This window comes from Pristis pectinata, chromosome 28 (genome assembly GCF_009764475.1).
Source record: "Pristis pectinata isolate sPriPec2 chromosome 28, sPriPec2.1.pri, whole genome shotgun sequence".
NCBI classification, from domain to species: domain Eukaryota; kingdom Metazoa; phylum Chordata; class Chondrichthyes; order Rhinopristiformes; family Pristidae; genus Pristis; species Pristis pectinata.
This window is the reverse complement of record NC_067432.1, coordinates 27,004,093-27,021,020: the sequence shown is the minus strand read 5'-3', so window position 1 is coordinate 27,021,020 and position 16,928 is coordinate 27,004,093. Positions and strand designations below refer to the sequence as shown.

The following is a 16,928-nucleotide window of genomic DNA, read 5'->3' as shown; positions in this document are numbered from 1 at the left end:
AAACTCAGGTCAGGCAGCATCAATGGAAGGAGAAACAGTTAATGTTTCAGGCCTGGCACCCTTCATCAGAACTCACTAGCAGAACTGATGAAGGGTCCCAGATCTGAAACATTAACTGCTTCTCCTTCCACTGATGCTGCCTGACCTGTTGAGTTCATCCAATATTTTCTATCTCAAATGTAATCAAATTGCCTTCCTTTTTCCCCATTTTTCTATAGCTTTCCCTGCTTCACATTTTTTATCAGCTCTTCACAAGAACATGTAGTGGCCCGTCTCAACTACTCCAAATGACAAAAAGGGACTTGACAACTCAACACCTCTGCATTAACTAAAATTCTCCTTGATTCTTTGATTTTTTTTTCATCATTTGAAATTGCTGTCACACCAGCAATGGTTTCTCGCAAATTGGCTTTCCCACTTCATTCTAAAAACGTCCTCCATGACTTAAGGCAATTCTTAAAGTTCCTTTTAACCCTATTTGTTGTAAGGAGAATAGTTTGTGTCTAGGAATCTTCCTTGTATTACAGCAGGTTTGTCAGCATCCATAGAGAGAGTCAGATTAACCTTAGACAGCATCCTTCGGAGCTGAAAGTAAAGTATTTCAGTAGAAATAAAAAAAATTTCATCTGTGCAAGGCTGGTGCAATTTGGTTGGATCTACAAGAAGTTTAAAAAAAAACACTTAAAGGCTCTGAACCTCTAAAATGACTCTGAATTATATTATTTACCTCTGTTTGTAGCTGCTTTCTGAATTTTGATAAAATACTCTATTTTGGTCTATATTTTCAGAATGAGCACAATATCCAAAATATTAATTTATTTTTCTCACTACATTTATTAACTCACCCCCTCCGCCAACCTTTTTAATTTTGATTCAGTATTTGCATATTTTCCCCCTGTGCTTTTATACATCACTAAAAGCTGAAAATGCATTTGGGTTTAGTTATGTGTTTAACTTAACCAGAATTGCCTCAAAAGACCCACAGAAGCCAAAACCATGGCTCTACAATTCCATCTGTTCTGAAATTCTAGAAAAATCTGTCAGCTAATTGTTTTTTACGGAAGAGTTCATATCAGAGCGTTAAGGGTTTTTTAAACTTGTAGTGGTCCAGCCACCTTGTACTGGCCAAGCACATGAGTTAAATCGTACTTGCAGGTCTCTGCTAAATGTTGATCTTGCTTTGACAATCTGTTTAGGGTAAGTTAAGCACAATGAGTGTCTCCTTGTTTTGAATTTTTTAATCAGCTGACATTTTGCCAATCTGATCAGTGCAAATAGTATTCATTCCTGTGGATTAAAATGCTGTTGTTTATTTTGAATAGCAGTCTGGCAGACTGTACCATATGGCAATATAATCTCGGGCAGGCCATAAAAACAGACCTTAAGCAGGATGTTAACATTTTCTATGGGTCTGGCTGGACTGCAGACTTCTGGTGATTGGTATTACCTTTTTATAAGTAGTGCCTGTTTATTTTCTGTTTTGTGCATCGCCACTGAGCACAGATAAGAGTAATAAATTACTTCCATCCTTCATTTGCCTGTACATTAAGGAAGACATGAGGGTATTCTTATCTGCATCAGTGAACAGAAGTTTCTCATTAATGATGAAAATTTCAGGAAACAGATGTTTATTAATGAATGTTTTGGAAGCCAAGCTTTGACTCATGTTGATGTATTTTATCAATTGAGTGAATACCTGTTGTTAAAAATTTAATTTTAACTTTGATATTTTATGAAACACTATCCATTTAAGGTTTTGTGCATGAAATAGTTAGTAAATCCAGGTGATTTTTTTTTGTTGCAGAGTTCCATTGCTCTTAATGAACCCTGGTTCTTTAACATTTGGATACAGATTTATACAAGTTCTTTAAATTTGAAGTCGATGTACATTTCGATTTCAATGTGTTTTTTTTTCTATTTGGGTCTCTGAATTGTTGTTACTTTGGTTTCATTCGGGAAAATATTCCATATTATATACAGAGGCTAGCCAGGATCATGTTTCTGGTCAACAAGTTTAAGAGGCTTCCATGACCTCAAGATTGAGCAATGTATTATAAATACTGATGTGTTAATGAAATACAATTACTGCTTGTTGCATGTAGTTGAATTTCCCACCATTTTGGGAAAATCACAGATTGAAATTCAGTTCCCACCACCACCACCCCCCCCCCCCCCCCCCCCAAACCCATATGACTGCAATATCAAATTGCTGATAGAATATTACTCCAAATATTAGAGTAAGTTCATATACCAGACAGCATGGAAAGGCAATAGTTTATTGGCCATCAACATTAGATTCTTGGCTTGTTTAAGTTGCAGGATGGATCTTGCAGACTTGTGATCAGTGAACTACTGAAGTCAGCAGTTTAAACAAAGAGGTTGAACTTTGAAATTATAAAGTAGTTGAAATCAATTGGATCCAGGTCTTTATTTTCATATTTGAAATTGAAGTTCACCAAGATTGCTGAATTTCACAAGTTGACACAAATTTGCACATGTAAACTTCTGCTCAACAATTCTGAAAATAAATTCATCTGATTTCATACTTATTCATCAAATTTACACCCTTTATTCTTCATACATAAATGACTAAACTCTTCTGGTCTTCATGTTCCCATGTGACTGAGAATGGGAAAGTATAAGTGCATACTCTTCAGTTTGATTTCAGAAATAAAGGTACGAATAAAGCTGAATTTCAAATTTGCCTCCATTGCAATCCTTTGGATGTATGTAGTTTTCAGCTGTTTCATTGTTTCTTCTATAGTTATGAATGATTCTCTGGTTGAATTCCATCCTTTGGAGCAAGTATCTTGAATTTTTAGCTTGGAATACAGTCGTTTGGAATGTTCTTTTAATAGGACAAGATGTGGATGGAAGGAATTAAAAACAAATAGAAAAGTTGAATAAGCTTAGCGCAATCTGAGGGGATCAACCAAGTACCTTGATATCAGATGAATGAGGTTCGGGCATCTTCAGGACACTTAAAAGAAAGTCTTTTCAAACATTAGAAATATTCTGTGCTGTTTTGTTTGTGCATATATCAATCATCAAAGCAGCCACAACAGGACGTATTGCAGCTTACAATACTGGTTCTGATTTTAGAAACATAAAAAACCTACAGCACAGTACAGGCCCTTCGGCCCACAAAGCTGTACCGAACATGTCCCCACCTTAGAAATTAATAGGCTTACCCATAGCCCTCTCTTTTTCTCAGCTCCATCTACCTATCCAAAAGTCTCTTAAAAGACCCTATCGTATCCACCTCCACCACCATTGCCGGCAGCCCATTCCACGCATTCACCACTCTGAGTTAAAAAAAAACTTACCCCTGACATCTCCTCTGTACCTACTCCCCAGCACCTTAAACCTGTGTCCTCTTGTGGCAACCATTTCAGCCCTGGGGGAAAAGCCTCTGACTATCCACACGATCAATGCCTCTCACCGTCTTATACACCTCTGTCAGGTCACCCCTCATTCCCCCGTCGCTCCAAGGAGAAAAAGCAGGGTTCACTCAACCTGTTTTCATAAGGCATGCTCCCTAATCCAGGCAACATCCTTGTAAATCTCTTCTGCACCCTTTCTATGGCTTCCACATCCTTCCTGTAGTGAGGTGACCAGAACTGAGCACAGTACTCTGTGCAGTCTGACCAGGGTCATATATAGCTGCAACAATACCTCTCGGCTCCTAAATTCAATTCCACAATTGATGAAGGATGATACGAGACAGGGTGGTGAAAAAGGCATTTGGCACGCTGGCCTTCATCAGCCAGGGCATTGAGTATAGGAGTTGAGAGATTATGTTGCGGTTGTGTAAGTCATTAGTGTGGCTGCACTTGGTGTACTGGGTACAGTTTTGGTCACCCTATTATAGGAATGATGTGGTTAGACTGGAGGGAGTTCAGAGAAGATTTACGAGGATGTTGCCAGGGCCTGAGTTATAAGGAGAGGTTGGCTAGACTAGGTCTTTATTTCTTGGAGCGTAGGAGAATGAGGGGTGATCTTATAGAGGTGTATAAAAATCATGAGGGGGATAGGTAAGTTTTTTCCCTCGGTTAGGGGAGTCCAAAACTAGGGGGCATAGATTTAGGATGAGAGGGGAAAGATTCATAAGGGACCTGAGAAGCAACTTATTCACACAAGAGGGTGGTGAGTGTATGGAACGAGCTGCCAGAGGGAGTGGGTGAGGCAGGTACAACAGCGTCATTTAAGAAGCACTTGGATAGGTACATGGAGGGGCGGAGCTTGGATATGGGCTGAAAGCTGGAAATTGGGACTAACTGGGTGGGTACTGTGGTTGGCATGGACTGGTTGGGCCGAAGGGCCTGTATCCGTGCTGTATTGCTCTATGACTCTATGACCATATGCCGCCTTAGCCACAGAGTCAACCTGTGCAGCTGCTTTGAGCGTGTTATGGACTCGGACCCCAAGATCCCTCTGATCCTCCACACTGCTAAGAGTCTTACAATTAATACTATATTCTGCCATCATATTTGATCTACCAAAATTGAACCACTTCACACTTATCTGGGTTGAACTGCATCTGCCACTTTTCAGCCCAGTTTTGCATCCTATCTATGTCCCGCTGGAACTGCTGACAGCCCTCCACACTATCCACAACACCTCCAACCTTCGTGTCATCTGCAAACTTACTAACCCATCCCTCCACTTCCTCATCCAGGTCGTTTATAAAAATCACAAAGAGTAAGGATCCCAGTACAGATCCCTGAGGCACACCACTGGTCACCAACCTCCATGCAGAATATGACCCATCAACAACTACTCTTTGCCTTCTGTGGGCCAGCCAGTTCTGGATCCACAAAGCAATGTCCCCATGGATTTTCTAAAGCTTTTCTTTTTGAAGCTTGAATGGAAGATATTGAGCCAATGTTTAAATTTATTTCAGAGTTATTGAGCAAAAGTTGATGAGTGTAAAGGATAGAAAATAAGTTTTTATTTTAACAATTCTCACATTTATAACCAGATTAAATTGCCCTTGTTTGTTGTATCATTCCTTGCTTGAATCTACATATTTACGTGCTCGTCTACTGATGCTGTGCTACAACCGGCCCCTTATAAATATGAGGTGACTTCAAGTGGACTGTTCTTGCATCTCATTTTGTTTTTTATATATTTTTCTTTTTTTTTTGCAAGGAGACATCATAAAGCAGAGGATTGGTATTTTGTTTTGGTATTGTAATTGATAATGGAAAAGCAGAATTGCATATCTGTGAATCTGGAGGAGGAGTGAATAAAGGGAAATCAGAAAATGTTTAAGAATTGAAAAATTCTTGTAGAAGTATCAATCAATAATTGTATTCTTTTGGAATTTTGGAAACAAATGCCCAGGGAAATTGCTTTCTTTAATTGAAGCACAACAAAGGTCAAGAAAGAGATTCAGTTAGAAATGAGCCTGCAATTCAGTGTGTCTGGCACAGGGTAAACATGACATAGAGTGCCTGTGACACAGTAAAAATGGAATCAATTTTGATGCTGTTCCTGTTACAGCAGAGTCCACTCTGCAACAGTGAAGTCTCTGTGTGTGGAACCTTTCATGCCCAGAACAAGTTCTCCTGCATATCTAAACACGTTATAACTTTATGTACAACAGTGCCACACTATGAAGTGAGCTTGGTGTGGAGTAATCTACTTAATAGTGAATTAATTTACTTTCCTCCCCTTCTGCTAATACTGACCTATATTGCAATTTGGGTCGATGACTTCTATTCAATCTCTGATTAACATGGTGACTTTGGTGATTTTCCTCCAACCTCTATCTTCCATAACTTGAATTCATTGAGAAATTGAAGCTCTTAGCCCTGTTTCAGTAAGCTTCGTGACCTCATTCAATATGCTATTTCTAAACAAAAATACAAAGATTAGCCACGTTAACCCTCCCTCAATACTGGAGAGGCATCTTGTGAGGGAGAGCTGATTCTGTACTCTGAGCAGGCCTCTGTTGTATCTAGAGACCTGTTCCCAGAACACTGATCTTCAGAAGCTCTTGCTGTTAAATATTGTTCAAAAGGGCTAACAGTTAAAACAAAGCTATGAAAAATTAATGTAAGTTTAAATTAAATCTTCTTAATGATACTTAATTCAAAATAAGTCAACCAATGAATCACTTGCTGCCTTTCACAGGGTTGATAATTCTCTTCACAAGTTGGCTTGTACTTAGCAATCATGGCTGGCATACAACTGAGGGGATAGCTCCGAAGTGATCCAAGGTCTCACCTCAGCATGTCAGCACATGTCCCTGGATCCACTGCTGACTCCAGCAGTGGACCACCAGCTGACTCCGCCCAGTTCTGCATTTCAGCACAGGAATGGAAGCTGAATGTGAGCTGCACAAAGCAAGAGATGGTCTGCGTTTTCTGTGTGGACCCACTGGCAAAGAGCAAGTACACTCACAGAAAATATTGTGGTGCACAGCCTGCAGCTGTGCTTTTTTTAAACACTGTTTAATTTGGTGTCTAAAGCCAGTTTTTAAAAAGAATAAATTTGCTTAAGGTATTGAGAGAAGATTCAACTCTTTTAATTCTTTTGGAAATGGCAGCTACATTTAGAGTTTTCCCACTCAAGATAAGATTTGAAATCAAGTAATTGCAGTTTTATACATTTTCTGATGCAGAATTACTAACTTGCATGTTACTGACTTGGAAGTCTTGTCTTGCCTTGTTGACGTGACACGTGTTTCAAAATATGACAGGATAACTATCCAGAGGTCTAAGCAGCTAACATCAGCTCTATCATATTACATCTCCATCCAGGCAGTCTGCCTGACTCGGTTGGCATCTTTGGTTTTGGAAAAAGGTCAAGGATGTGTTCCTGAGTTCATACTGTATTTGTTTAGAGTAGGCATCTCTTTGGCTAAGGAACGTTAAGGACAAAAAAACAACTGTACTCTCTAAAAGGAAGGAAGCAAGGGTGTGGAAAGGTTAATTAAGCAAAACCAGGGTGGGGATAGAAATGGTTATTGATGGGAATTGCAAGAACTTTTTGATCCTTTTAATCTTTTTAGAATGTGGTTTTTGTGTGGGGAAAGTGACTGCAAAATATGAGATAAAGGAGCAAAATCATAAATCTTTTATTGGAGTATATCCATTTTTTTCCCAGAAGGATAAGCTCTGTATTTTGTACATATTTTAATTATAGGATTAGAGATTCTTGCAGCAAATGGCATTTGTAACAAATTATAAAAATTTTTAAATTTCTGTTCCACAGTGTCTTTGGAAACTTTTTTCTCCACAGTCAACAATATTATTTTGATGAAGAACCATTATAAGCAGTGTCTTAAATACACCTTAAGTTTGTCTACTTGATAAATCTCATGGAAATATAGTGCTAACCATGCTATTCCACCTGTAGTGCCAGTGATGGCTCTTAGAAAACACTATGCAATTCATTTCTATCCCTTGTTCTTTGACCGTCATTCTGTAAATTATTCCTGTTCCCTTTTGAAATGTAAATCCCTTTGAGTTTTGAACAGTTCCAACAAGTGTCTCCATAACATTTTTCTGTTTTAAGGAAAGCAATCCCAGTTTTTCTCATTAACAATGTATCTGAAATTCTTGATCACTGCAGTAATTTGAATAAAATGTTGAAATACTTGGACTTTATTCTTAAAACACGGTGCCAAGATTTAGCAACAGTCTGGTGAGCACCAAATCGGTCTTTTATAAAGATTTGGCATAAGAGTGACATGGCTGGTTCAGGCATTGGTAGCTGAATCATAACAAGGAGATGACAAGTCACAACACCAGTTGAAGCTGAATCACCAACAATAGCCAGGATAACAATGACAATTGGCCTCAGTGACCCACCTTAGAGAAGAGAAAATAAACCAATTTTGGCATTCTGACCATAATCCATGGATCTCTGGTGCAGTGAGCTTGAGCAGATGCAGAGCAGAACCTGATCCATTGTTTTGTCTTGAGTGATCTCCTGTGACTGAATAACTCACTAACATCCAAAGTTGAAGCTTGCACATGAAAAGCTATGACAATTATAATAAAGGCATGTGAAGAAAGACAGCAGGCAAAGGAAGAAGATGGCACGAACAGTGTTCTGCAGATCAGTTTCTACTGTTTAAGCAAACTGAAGTATCAGCTTCTTTGTACCTTTTTATGAGAGGATGACTTCCACTTCAATTTTGTGGGTTTTGGGCCAGTTAATGATGGGACTGGACTCTTTCAGAAGGGGTAGAAGGTAGCTGATGCCACAAGTCAATAACTTGTGAGGTGGTTCATCTCCACTTGGCCACTTAGTGGTCATGGGCCAGAGTCCATGACCACATTTTTTCAGGGGGATTTTGAGCATATCTTTAAATCCTTCTCTGTCCACCTGGCAATCTCTTCCCAAGAGAGCTGGGAGTAGTGTCTGTTTTAGCAGCCTGGTGTGAGGTATACAAGTAATATAGTGTGCCCAACCTAGCTGAGTGTAACAAGGGCCAGAGTATTGGGGATGTTAGCCTGGGAGAGGACACTGACATTAATTGGCTTGATCTTCCAGTGACTTTAGAGCAAGTTATGAAGATGGCATTCTCTTGAGATGCCAGCTCCAGGTAGTTTGTCTCAGAATGTACAGGAGGATGGGCATCTCTGCTCCCAATAGATCATGAGTTGTGTGCCAGGTCTGAGGAATTCAGCTTCAGATACCTTTCCCTCAATTGACCAAAGACATTGGTGGAGGTTGATTTCGTCATTGATGTCTGCCTTCACCAAAAGGTGGCAGTTGTGGAAGCCCCTGCACCACCCCCCCCCCCCCCCCCGAGTTCTCCGCAGCTATCTCCTCCCAGTGGCTGGAGAGCTGTTCCCTGAATCACCGTGGGTTTTGTCCATCCGCAGGCAAGTGGGCAGGATCTTCACCACACAACTGTAAGGAAAACGCAGGGGGTTCAACCTTACCAACCCCTTTGACACCATGAATCAGGAAGGACTGTGGAACACCCTTCTGAGATTCAACTGCCCATAGGCAGCATACAATAGTACTTAATTAGTAAAATAAATTGTAAATTGTAAACCCCCAAAATAATATGTAATATGAAGATTAGTATAACTATCACTTCAGAAAATGTGAGAGAACCCATTTTAATGCTCAGTAAACTAAAGATGTGCATATGTTGACAAATGTCATTACATTTAAAATTTATTATCAATCTGTTGTCATATTTGTATAAATATCAGAATCTACTAGTAACATCATGTTAAAAGATGTGAAGAAATTGATACATCAGCTTGCTTCAGTAGCAGAGACTGTAATGTGTGAGATCATCCCAAGGGGTAACACTGGCCTGGAAACCACATCATGTTTTGACTGTATTGGTGCCGCTGCTTGCTCTCGTGCCGAACTGCAAAGTTTCATCACCTTATCCAGTTTCCAGCCTGCTCTCACTTTTGCCTGTTCTGTCTCAAACTGTTTCCATTTTCTTTTTAACTCCTCTACCCACAGTTCATAGGATACGTGAGCAACCAATATGCAGTACCAGTGGTTGAGCGATCTACATCGAAACAATAAGTAATTGCAAAACAAATACAGTCCTCTAGATGGAGATGCAGAATTAAAATTTTGAAGTCTTCAGTCAAATTTCTATTATAGAGTCGGAGTTGCACAGTTGCGTTGGTCTCCCATTGCTGCCCTGCTTCCTGTAAGGAGTTCATTCTATTTTCCCAGTTTCTCCAGCTATGTCACATCTGTTCTGTTAATATTATCTTCCACACCAATGTCGCTGATACGTCTTCCTTTTTCCTCAACCATATCTGACCCATTCCCCACGTTTCTGCCCTGGGCCCCTCTTTCCAGCCAGAACACTGACAGGGTTCACCTGATTTTCACCCTCCACCCCACCAGCCTCCACTATTGTGGATCATCCTCTGTAGACTAAAGGTTGCTCTCCACCTTCTCACAGAATTTATCTCCTTTTCCTCTGCCCAAACCCTCCTTGACCTGCAATTTCAAATTTGGAATATTTTACAACTTTTTCCGGTTCTGATGAATGGTCATCAACCTGAAGCATTAACTCTGCTTTCTTCTCTGCTGATGCTGATTGACCTGTTGAGTATTTCCAGCATTTTCTGTTTTCATGTTGTATTTAGTTCCGTTCTTAAAGTCTCAGTTATGAAACTTACCACTTTGCTTTAAATTAAAATTATGGTTGTGTAGTTTTATCTGTATAGCACTGAAGCAATTTTCTAAAGAGTTTTAAAATTTGTTGGATTCAACTTTGTTACAACAGTTCCATGAGTTGTTTGAAATGTCTTATTTTTACTGTGGTTTTGATATTCTTTACAATTTTCCCAGATTTGATCTGTATTTTAAATATTAGCTGTATTCCTATTTACCATAATTTTGTTTTCTTTTCATAGCTACAAACTACAATTCTAGTCTGGTTCTATTTTTGTTTCATTTATACTTGAACTAATTAATCATTCTTAACTGGAACATTTTCTGCCGTTCACTTGATGAGCATGCTTGAAATCACAGCGCAGCATGTTTTCTGTGCAATTGACATAATTCTTGGTGTTTAAATAGCAATGGTTCTTTTGTTCATATCAGCTCTTCCGATGGACAAAATCAGCAATTGTACAGGTAGTGTCAAAATCAGACTAGATAATAGGTTCTAAAATTAGTGCCCCCAGAACTTGCAAAAGAATGAAGTATTTAACAGGGATTTGAGGGGAACTTTATTTTTGCAGTGAGTGGTTGATATCTAGGACACACTGCCAGAGGAGGTGCTGGAATCGGATACAATCACTGTTTAAGAGACATTTACACAGGCACTTCAATAGATAAGACAGAGAAGGGATTAGGTTAGCATAGATGTGATAGGCCTGTTTGAGCTGTGCAACTCTAACTCTATAATAGAAATTTGACTGAAGACTTAAAAATTTTAATTCTGCATCTCCATCTAGAGGACTGTATTTGTTTTGCAATTATTGTTTCAATGTAGATCGCTCAACCACTTGTGTGAACCATTTTAATACTCAGTCTGAAATACATTTTCATCTTTTCTTCTGTTCCTTCAGGTTCACATCATATAGCTTGATTTGAAATACAAGGTCGCTCACTTTATAAATGCTGTAATACTCTTGGGTTAGCCAGTAAGCATGTACAGATGGTAGTGGGGGAAAATACTGTCTTCGGCCATCTCCTTTTGGAATATCCAAAGCAGGAAGAAAGGGTGTAGACGTAAATTATGTTCGGGGTTCAATAGAAATCTCTCATCCAGGTTCCTAGCAATATGGTAGTTAAGCTTCCAAAGCACTAGTCATTATTGTTTTAGTTGAATATTCAGATGGATTACGTCACCAATATTTCACAATTTATTGTGATAGAAGTTTAGTGTTACATACTAAAGTATAAATTAAATTTTAGATGGACAGATTGCTTTTCCATTCCATGTAAGTGTCAAGCTTGCATCACATTTTTGAAATTCATTTTTTTTATTATTGAAACGGATAAAAATTGAGTCAACTGTCATCACCTTAAGGTGCTGGTTATTGGTAATAATTCTCCCTGATTTAGCAAAAACTACAACTAGTGTTGAACGAGAAGAAAATGAAGTCTACATCTCATTTGAGCAGGGTGCCTGAGAGTGGGGTGGAGAGGGTGAATATAATACATAATTTATGATGGCCAATAAATGATGAAACCTGCCATTGCCATCTGTTTATGGCATTGTTCAAAGACACCGTAAGCTATTAATTTGAGTACTGGCAAGTATATTTCCTCCCTCCTGCATCAATGACAAAATAGATTATCTGCCCAGTTAATTTGCATTCATAACGCTACGTTGTGTGATAATTGGTTGCCACCTTTGCTCATATAACTGGCTGGACATTAGTGACATCCAGCTGGCAGTCCCATGGAGAACTGCTGGCAACCTGCAGTGTGTTCCAAACGTTAGTACCTGCGCACTGCAGCAGAGAAGTACAGGACATGGATGTCAGATCTGGGCACATCTGATCTCACTCTGCCCCAGGTTGACTATTTAATTTCAGGAAAAAGCAAAATACTCCAGATGTTGGGAACCTGAAATAAGAACAGAAAATGTTGGAAGTGCTCAGCAGGTCAGGTGGTACCAGTGGAGGGAGAAGCTGTTAATATGTTGTGTGGATGATCTATCATCAGAAGCTTATGCAACTTTGTCCCATCTGGGCCCTTGGCTTTACCCCAGCCATGGCTCGCACATCAAGGGCAGCCCCCTCCATTTGAATGGAACTGCTGACTTTCACTAGGATGCTGTTTACTATTTAGTTTTCTTTATTTCCACTATATATTTCCACTGTTTTACTTAATAGGGATTTAATATATTTTAAAGTAGTTTTAAATTTTCGACGGCTCAAGTTGTCAAAGCCGTCAGGGCAGGGCCTGGGCCGGGGTCCCTGGATGTGATGTGGACAGATCTGGTTTACAACTACAGCTTCTCTGCTGGTGGGATGGCTGCTGGACCAGGACCTTGGTGGTTTGGAGCTGCGAGGACCAAGTGCTGGGCCAGTATCAGAATTTTAGAACTGGCTGTTGATGACTTTGGTGCATCCTGAAAACACCGCATAATGAAATTGTTGCCTTTGTTCCTAATATTGGCACTCTTGTTTATGACATGGCCCTTACACCGTTTGAGCCAAGTCTGCCAAGGTGAACTGCAGAACTGAAAGATTGAAATAAAAACAAAATCCTGTAAACATTTCGCCTGTTCGGCAGTACCTATGGAGGGTGAAACTGAATTAATGTTTTGTATCAAAGCCCTTTCCCAGTTCTAATGAAGGGTCTTGAACCTGAAACATTTAACTTTGTTTCTTCTTCCACAGATGCTGTCTGACCTGTCGAGTGTATACAGCACTTTTTTTTAAGCAATACTCTCTGGGTGGAGAGAGAAATGGAATCTCTTTCCTAAATTGGAAAGAAAAATACCTGGGCAATGCATGGATTAGAATTGGGTGTGGATCTTTAGTCACGTCTTTAGGTTTGTAGGTAAATGGCAAGTTTAATAGCACCGTGGGTGTGTGTGTGTAAGTGTGTAGGGTTCCTGTTTCCTGTCAAGTCAGTTACCTGCACTCAGTTAACACTTCATGGTGTTCCAAAATCACATCTGTTGTACTGACTGAACTTGTTCTTTCCTAGTCTGTAACCGAATGCAATCTGTTATTTCCCAGAGTAGTCAAATGGATATTTCTGTACTTTTAGCAAGGAATGCAGTTGTTATTTTTCTTCAAAAATGGTTTCTTATGATAATTGCACAAATACTGCGTGAGAAATGTGATTAATGGGTTAATGTGCATGTTTATCTTTTCCATTTGAAATGTCTTTTATTAACAACCCTTTGACATGAACTGCTTTGTATGCACGAATGCTTTAAGGCAAAGACAGCAGCTCTTCCTTCATGGGAAGAGGGAAAAAGAGGAGACTGGGGAAAATAGTTTAAAAAGCATTAATTTGAGAGTATACAGTACGTTTCAGAAATTAGTATTTATTTATGGTTTTATGTCTGGACTTAATTTTGCCCTGGAGAGGTTTGTTGTGTGAGAACTGAAATGGCTAACTTTTCAACTGTAAACTGAGTAGAAGGTGACAGTACATTCATAGACTTGATTTAGTTTTGTCATAAGGGAATCGATACCAATTTGTTGGTACATAACAAGTGCAACCTCGTGGATTAAACGTGGATCAGGACAGACAGCCCCAATCACGCGAGTGTGCCAGTGTAAACGTTTAATTTTCTGCACCAGACATCTTTCATGGCCTTTTGAATTCTCGAGTTTGGAGACATGATATTAAGACCTTGGTAGTTACAATCCAAATTGGTTTCATTTGGCTGCAGGGGGGAGGGGTGGTTAGGAGGGGGGTGGGGGAGCCAGGGCTTCAGGGGGAGGGGATGGGTGGGAGTGGAGTGGAGGGAGCCGGGGCTGCAGCGGCTGGATTCCATTCCGCGGAAAGGACTGAGTTGATGGGCTGTGGGATGCAATTCTGCATAAGAGCTTTTGGAAAGAGCATTGTGATGAATGTGCTAATGGCTGAAATCTCAACTAATACCAATTTTAATGGATGTTTGAAATGATATTTACTTTGGAAATGATGCACAGGCCAAAATTCCATTTTTTTTCCCCCAGAATTAAATTATAAATGGCCCAGTACTCCCTGGATTTTGTTTTAAATATATCCTTATCATTAGGTTATCTTTGTCAATCCAGAGAACAGGAATTGTTATGAACTTAATGATTGCAGTTAATTAGCTGAGGTCGCTGAACCTTCCACATGGTCTTTTTTTGTTGCTTGCTTCTGGTAAGACTCCATCAAAAGAAGTCCAAGTTGAACAAATTTAAAACAGAAAATGGTAGAAATACAGTGGATCAGGCAGCATCTGTGGAAAGAGAAGCAGAAGTTCAGGCCAAGGAGCTTTCATATTTTGATTTTCCTAGTTGTGCTTGCATATTTAAGCATTATTTGCTTGTTGATTTATTAGGGCCAACTTTACCTACTGGTGACGGACCAGGGCTTCCTTACAGAAGAGAAAGTGGTCTGGGAAAGTTTGCACAATGTGGACGGAGATGGGAATTTCTGTGATTCCGATTTTCATCTGAGACCTCCATCTGACCCAGAAACTGTGTACAAAGGACAGCAGGATCAAATAGATCAGGTATGCCATGAAGTGCAGGCTTCGTTCCAAGATTGAAAAGCAAAGAACTGTAGATGCTGGATGACTGAAGTCAAAAGAAAATACTAGAAATACTCCTCTGGTCAGGCCATATTGATGTGAGACAATAAACCTTTAGGCTGACTATCTTTCAACAATCCTGTAGTTAAGTCATTTATCCACCCATTCGGGTGAGGCTGTTACAACATTTTGTACGTTCATTTTTAAATTCCGATCATGCTTTCACCTTTGTATGATCCTGAATATCTGAATTAGGTAGAACTGAGGTCAGGAAAGAATTGGAGCTGCCTATTACTTTTTATCTACCTGTCAGCTGTAAACTTAGAATATTTAGTTATAATTAGTTAGGTCACTTGCTTTTATTGTCATGGGTAAACCTCCACAGATGTAGCTTGTCAATCTGTGTTCGATGCATTTCATCAGTACCCATTCTTCACATGGATCATATTGCTCCAACCAGATGCATTTAAAGAGTTACTTTACATGTGGCAAACTTTACAGTGGCCACCTTCATGTCGTGCTTTGATTCCAGACTCTTCATATTAATGAACAAGGAAATGAATCCTGTTTGATGAAGGGGGGTGGAGTGTAAACTCTAAGGGATGGAAACTGAGAGAATGTTTGAAAAGAATCAAGAAAGGAGAAAGCTTAGTAAAAGGAATGAGGGAAGAGTTTCAAGGAGAGGAGTACAGTAGCTCACTGGCCTCTTGTGGAACAACTGAACTCAGTCCTGCAAGGGATCACTGAAGAGTGCTTTCTGTTCTTAGTGCCTTCATCTGCTGCCCCATGTGTTGGAGGCATTTGCTCGCTTCAATTGGAGCTTTTAATTTGGTACACGTTTTTGAATTATGTGAGCCACCAATGAGTTGAGTCAGCTTCATATCTTTTTGAGCCATTGTACTTGGCAAGAGAAGGGAAAAGAGGGAATGTAGAAATTGTCTGCCAAGGAAGATTTAGTAATCGTGCTACAACACGTGTGAAGCTTTTCATTTGGTTTGGAAGTCTCTTAGCTTGAAAGGTCATTGAAGTATGTAAAAGCTATATTGTCACCATAACCGCATTTCTGTTTATTTTAATTTACATAATTTGTAAGCTTTTAAATGGAAAGCGTGTTTTATAGTTACTCATTTTCTCCATTTCACAACTTAAATTCTGTAATAATTTTAGAAGCATTTCTGGCATCCCATCACATCTGGCGTTTGTTTCTTGCACAAAGATGTGTGGAACTTTTTGCCATGTTTTTAAAAAATACACTTTCAAAGAGCAAATTGTTGTTAAAACTTCCAAAATCAAAACTTCTCATTGGTGCTTTCCTTTGAATAATTTGTTACAACTTTGTTTTATTTGACTCTTCCTCCATGCCCCAGGTTTCCCTTGTATTCTAAAACTCTCCAACAGTATGATTAAAGATAGTACTGGCCCGAACTTTTAAATGGATGTGTTAATGAGGTGATGACACTTTAGATATTCTTCTGACATTTGAATTATGGTGTCAGCTTCAGCCTACTTAATAGCATTTTGATAAGTTGTTGGTCACACAACTATTGCTGTGAATGTGTGTTTGTAGAAAAAATAGCAGTTCAACTTCTTTGGAATGTTTCTACCTTTGTATTTAGAACCTCTCCTGAATCTGGTGCCAGCAATAAACCATGTGTTCTCTCCTTTTTTCAGTAATGGGAGTGGGAATTTCTAATTGCTGCTTTGAGTAATTACTAAGTATTTGCTCCTGCATTAAGCAGTTGAGGTCTACATTATGTATGTATTTAAGGAGGAAATGAATACATAAAATTAACAAGAAAGGAAAAAAAACGTGCTGAAAGGGTTTAATGCAGTTTAGTAGGAAAAGGTGTATCCAGGGCAAAATCGCTGGGACCAAACAGTTGGACCAAATGACCCGTTTCTGTCGTTTATTGAACAATTGGTGATCCTGAAGCCCAGCAATGTTACTATCACCCAGCATTCCCACTCAGATCAGTATACCAATAAAGTTTCCATTTTAACAAGCAAAAACCTAACCTCTTATAATACAATGTCTAATGATTTAATCAATGCTGTTCCCTTGTGGTTTATTGACCCTTACTAGTAAGGTCATTTAATAGGATCTTGTTTATGACCTTTGCGATTTCCACCTGAAGGCAGTGTTTTGTGATCTGGCTTCTACACCAGTGGCTTCAGTTTAAAGATTCCAGCTCACATACTGCCATGTGGTTATTTTATGTGTTACCATTTGCATAATGTATTGTGATCTTATGTTCTCCAGATTCTGCTCTTTGACCAA

General features: G+C 39.3%; 1 protein-coding gene across 4 annotated transcripts in view; it reads left to right on the top strand.

Annotated features, from left to right (window-relative positions):
- The window catches only part of mindy2 (MINDY lysine 48 deubiquitinase 2), a 61,228-nt gene that overhangs the window by 36,931 nt on the left and 7,369 nt on the right, over positions 1 to 16,928 (top strand). For 3 of the 4 annotated variants that reach the window (XM_052040520.1, XM_052040519.1, XM_052040518.1), the window contains one exon: positions 14,459 to 14,632. The exons of the other annotated variant lie outside the window; for it this stretch is intronic. In XM_052040520.1, the coding sequence (XP_051896480.1) occupies positions 14,459 to 14,632 (174 nt within the window). The remainder of the gene's footprint in view (positions 1 to 14,458; positions 14,633 to 16,928) is intronic. 4 annotated transcript variants of the gene reach the window in all.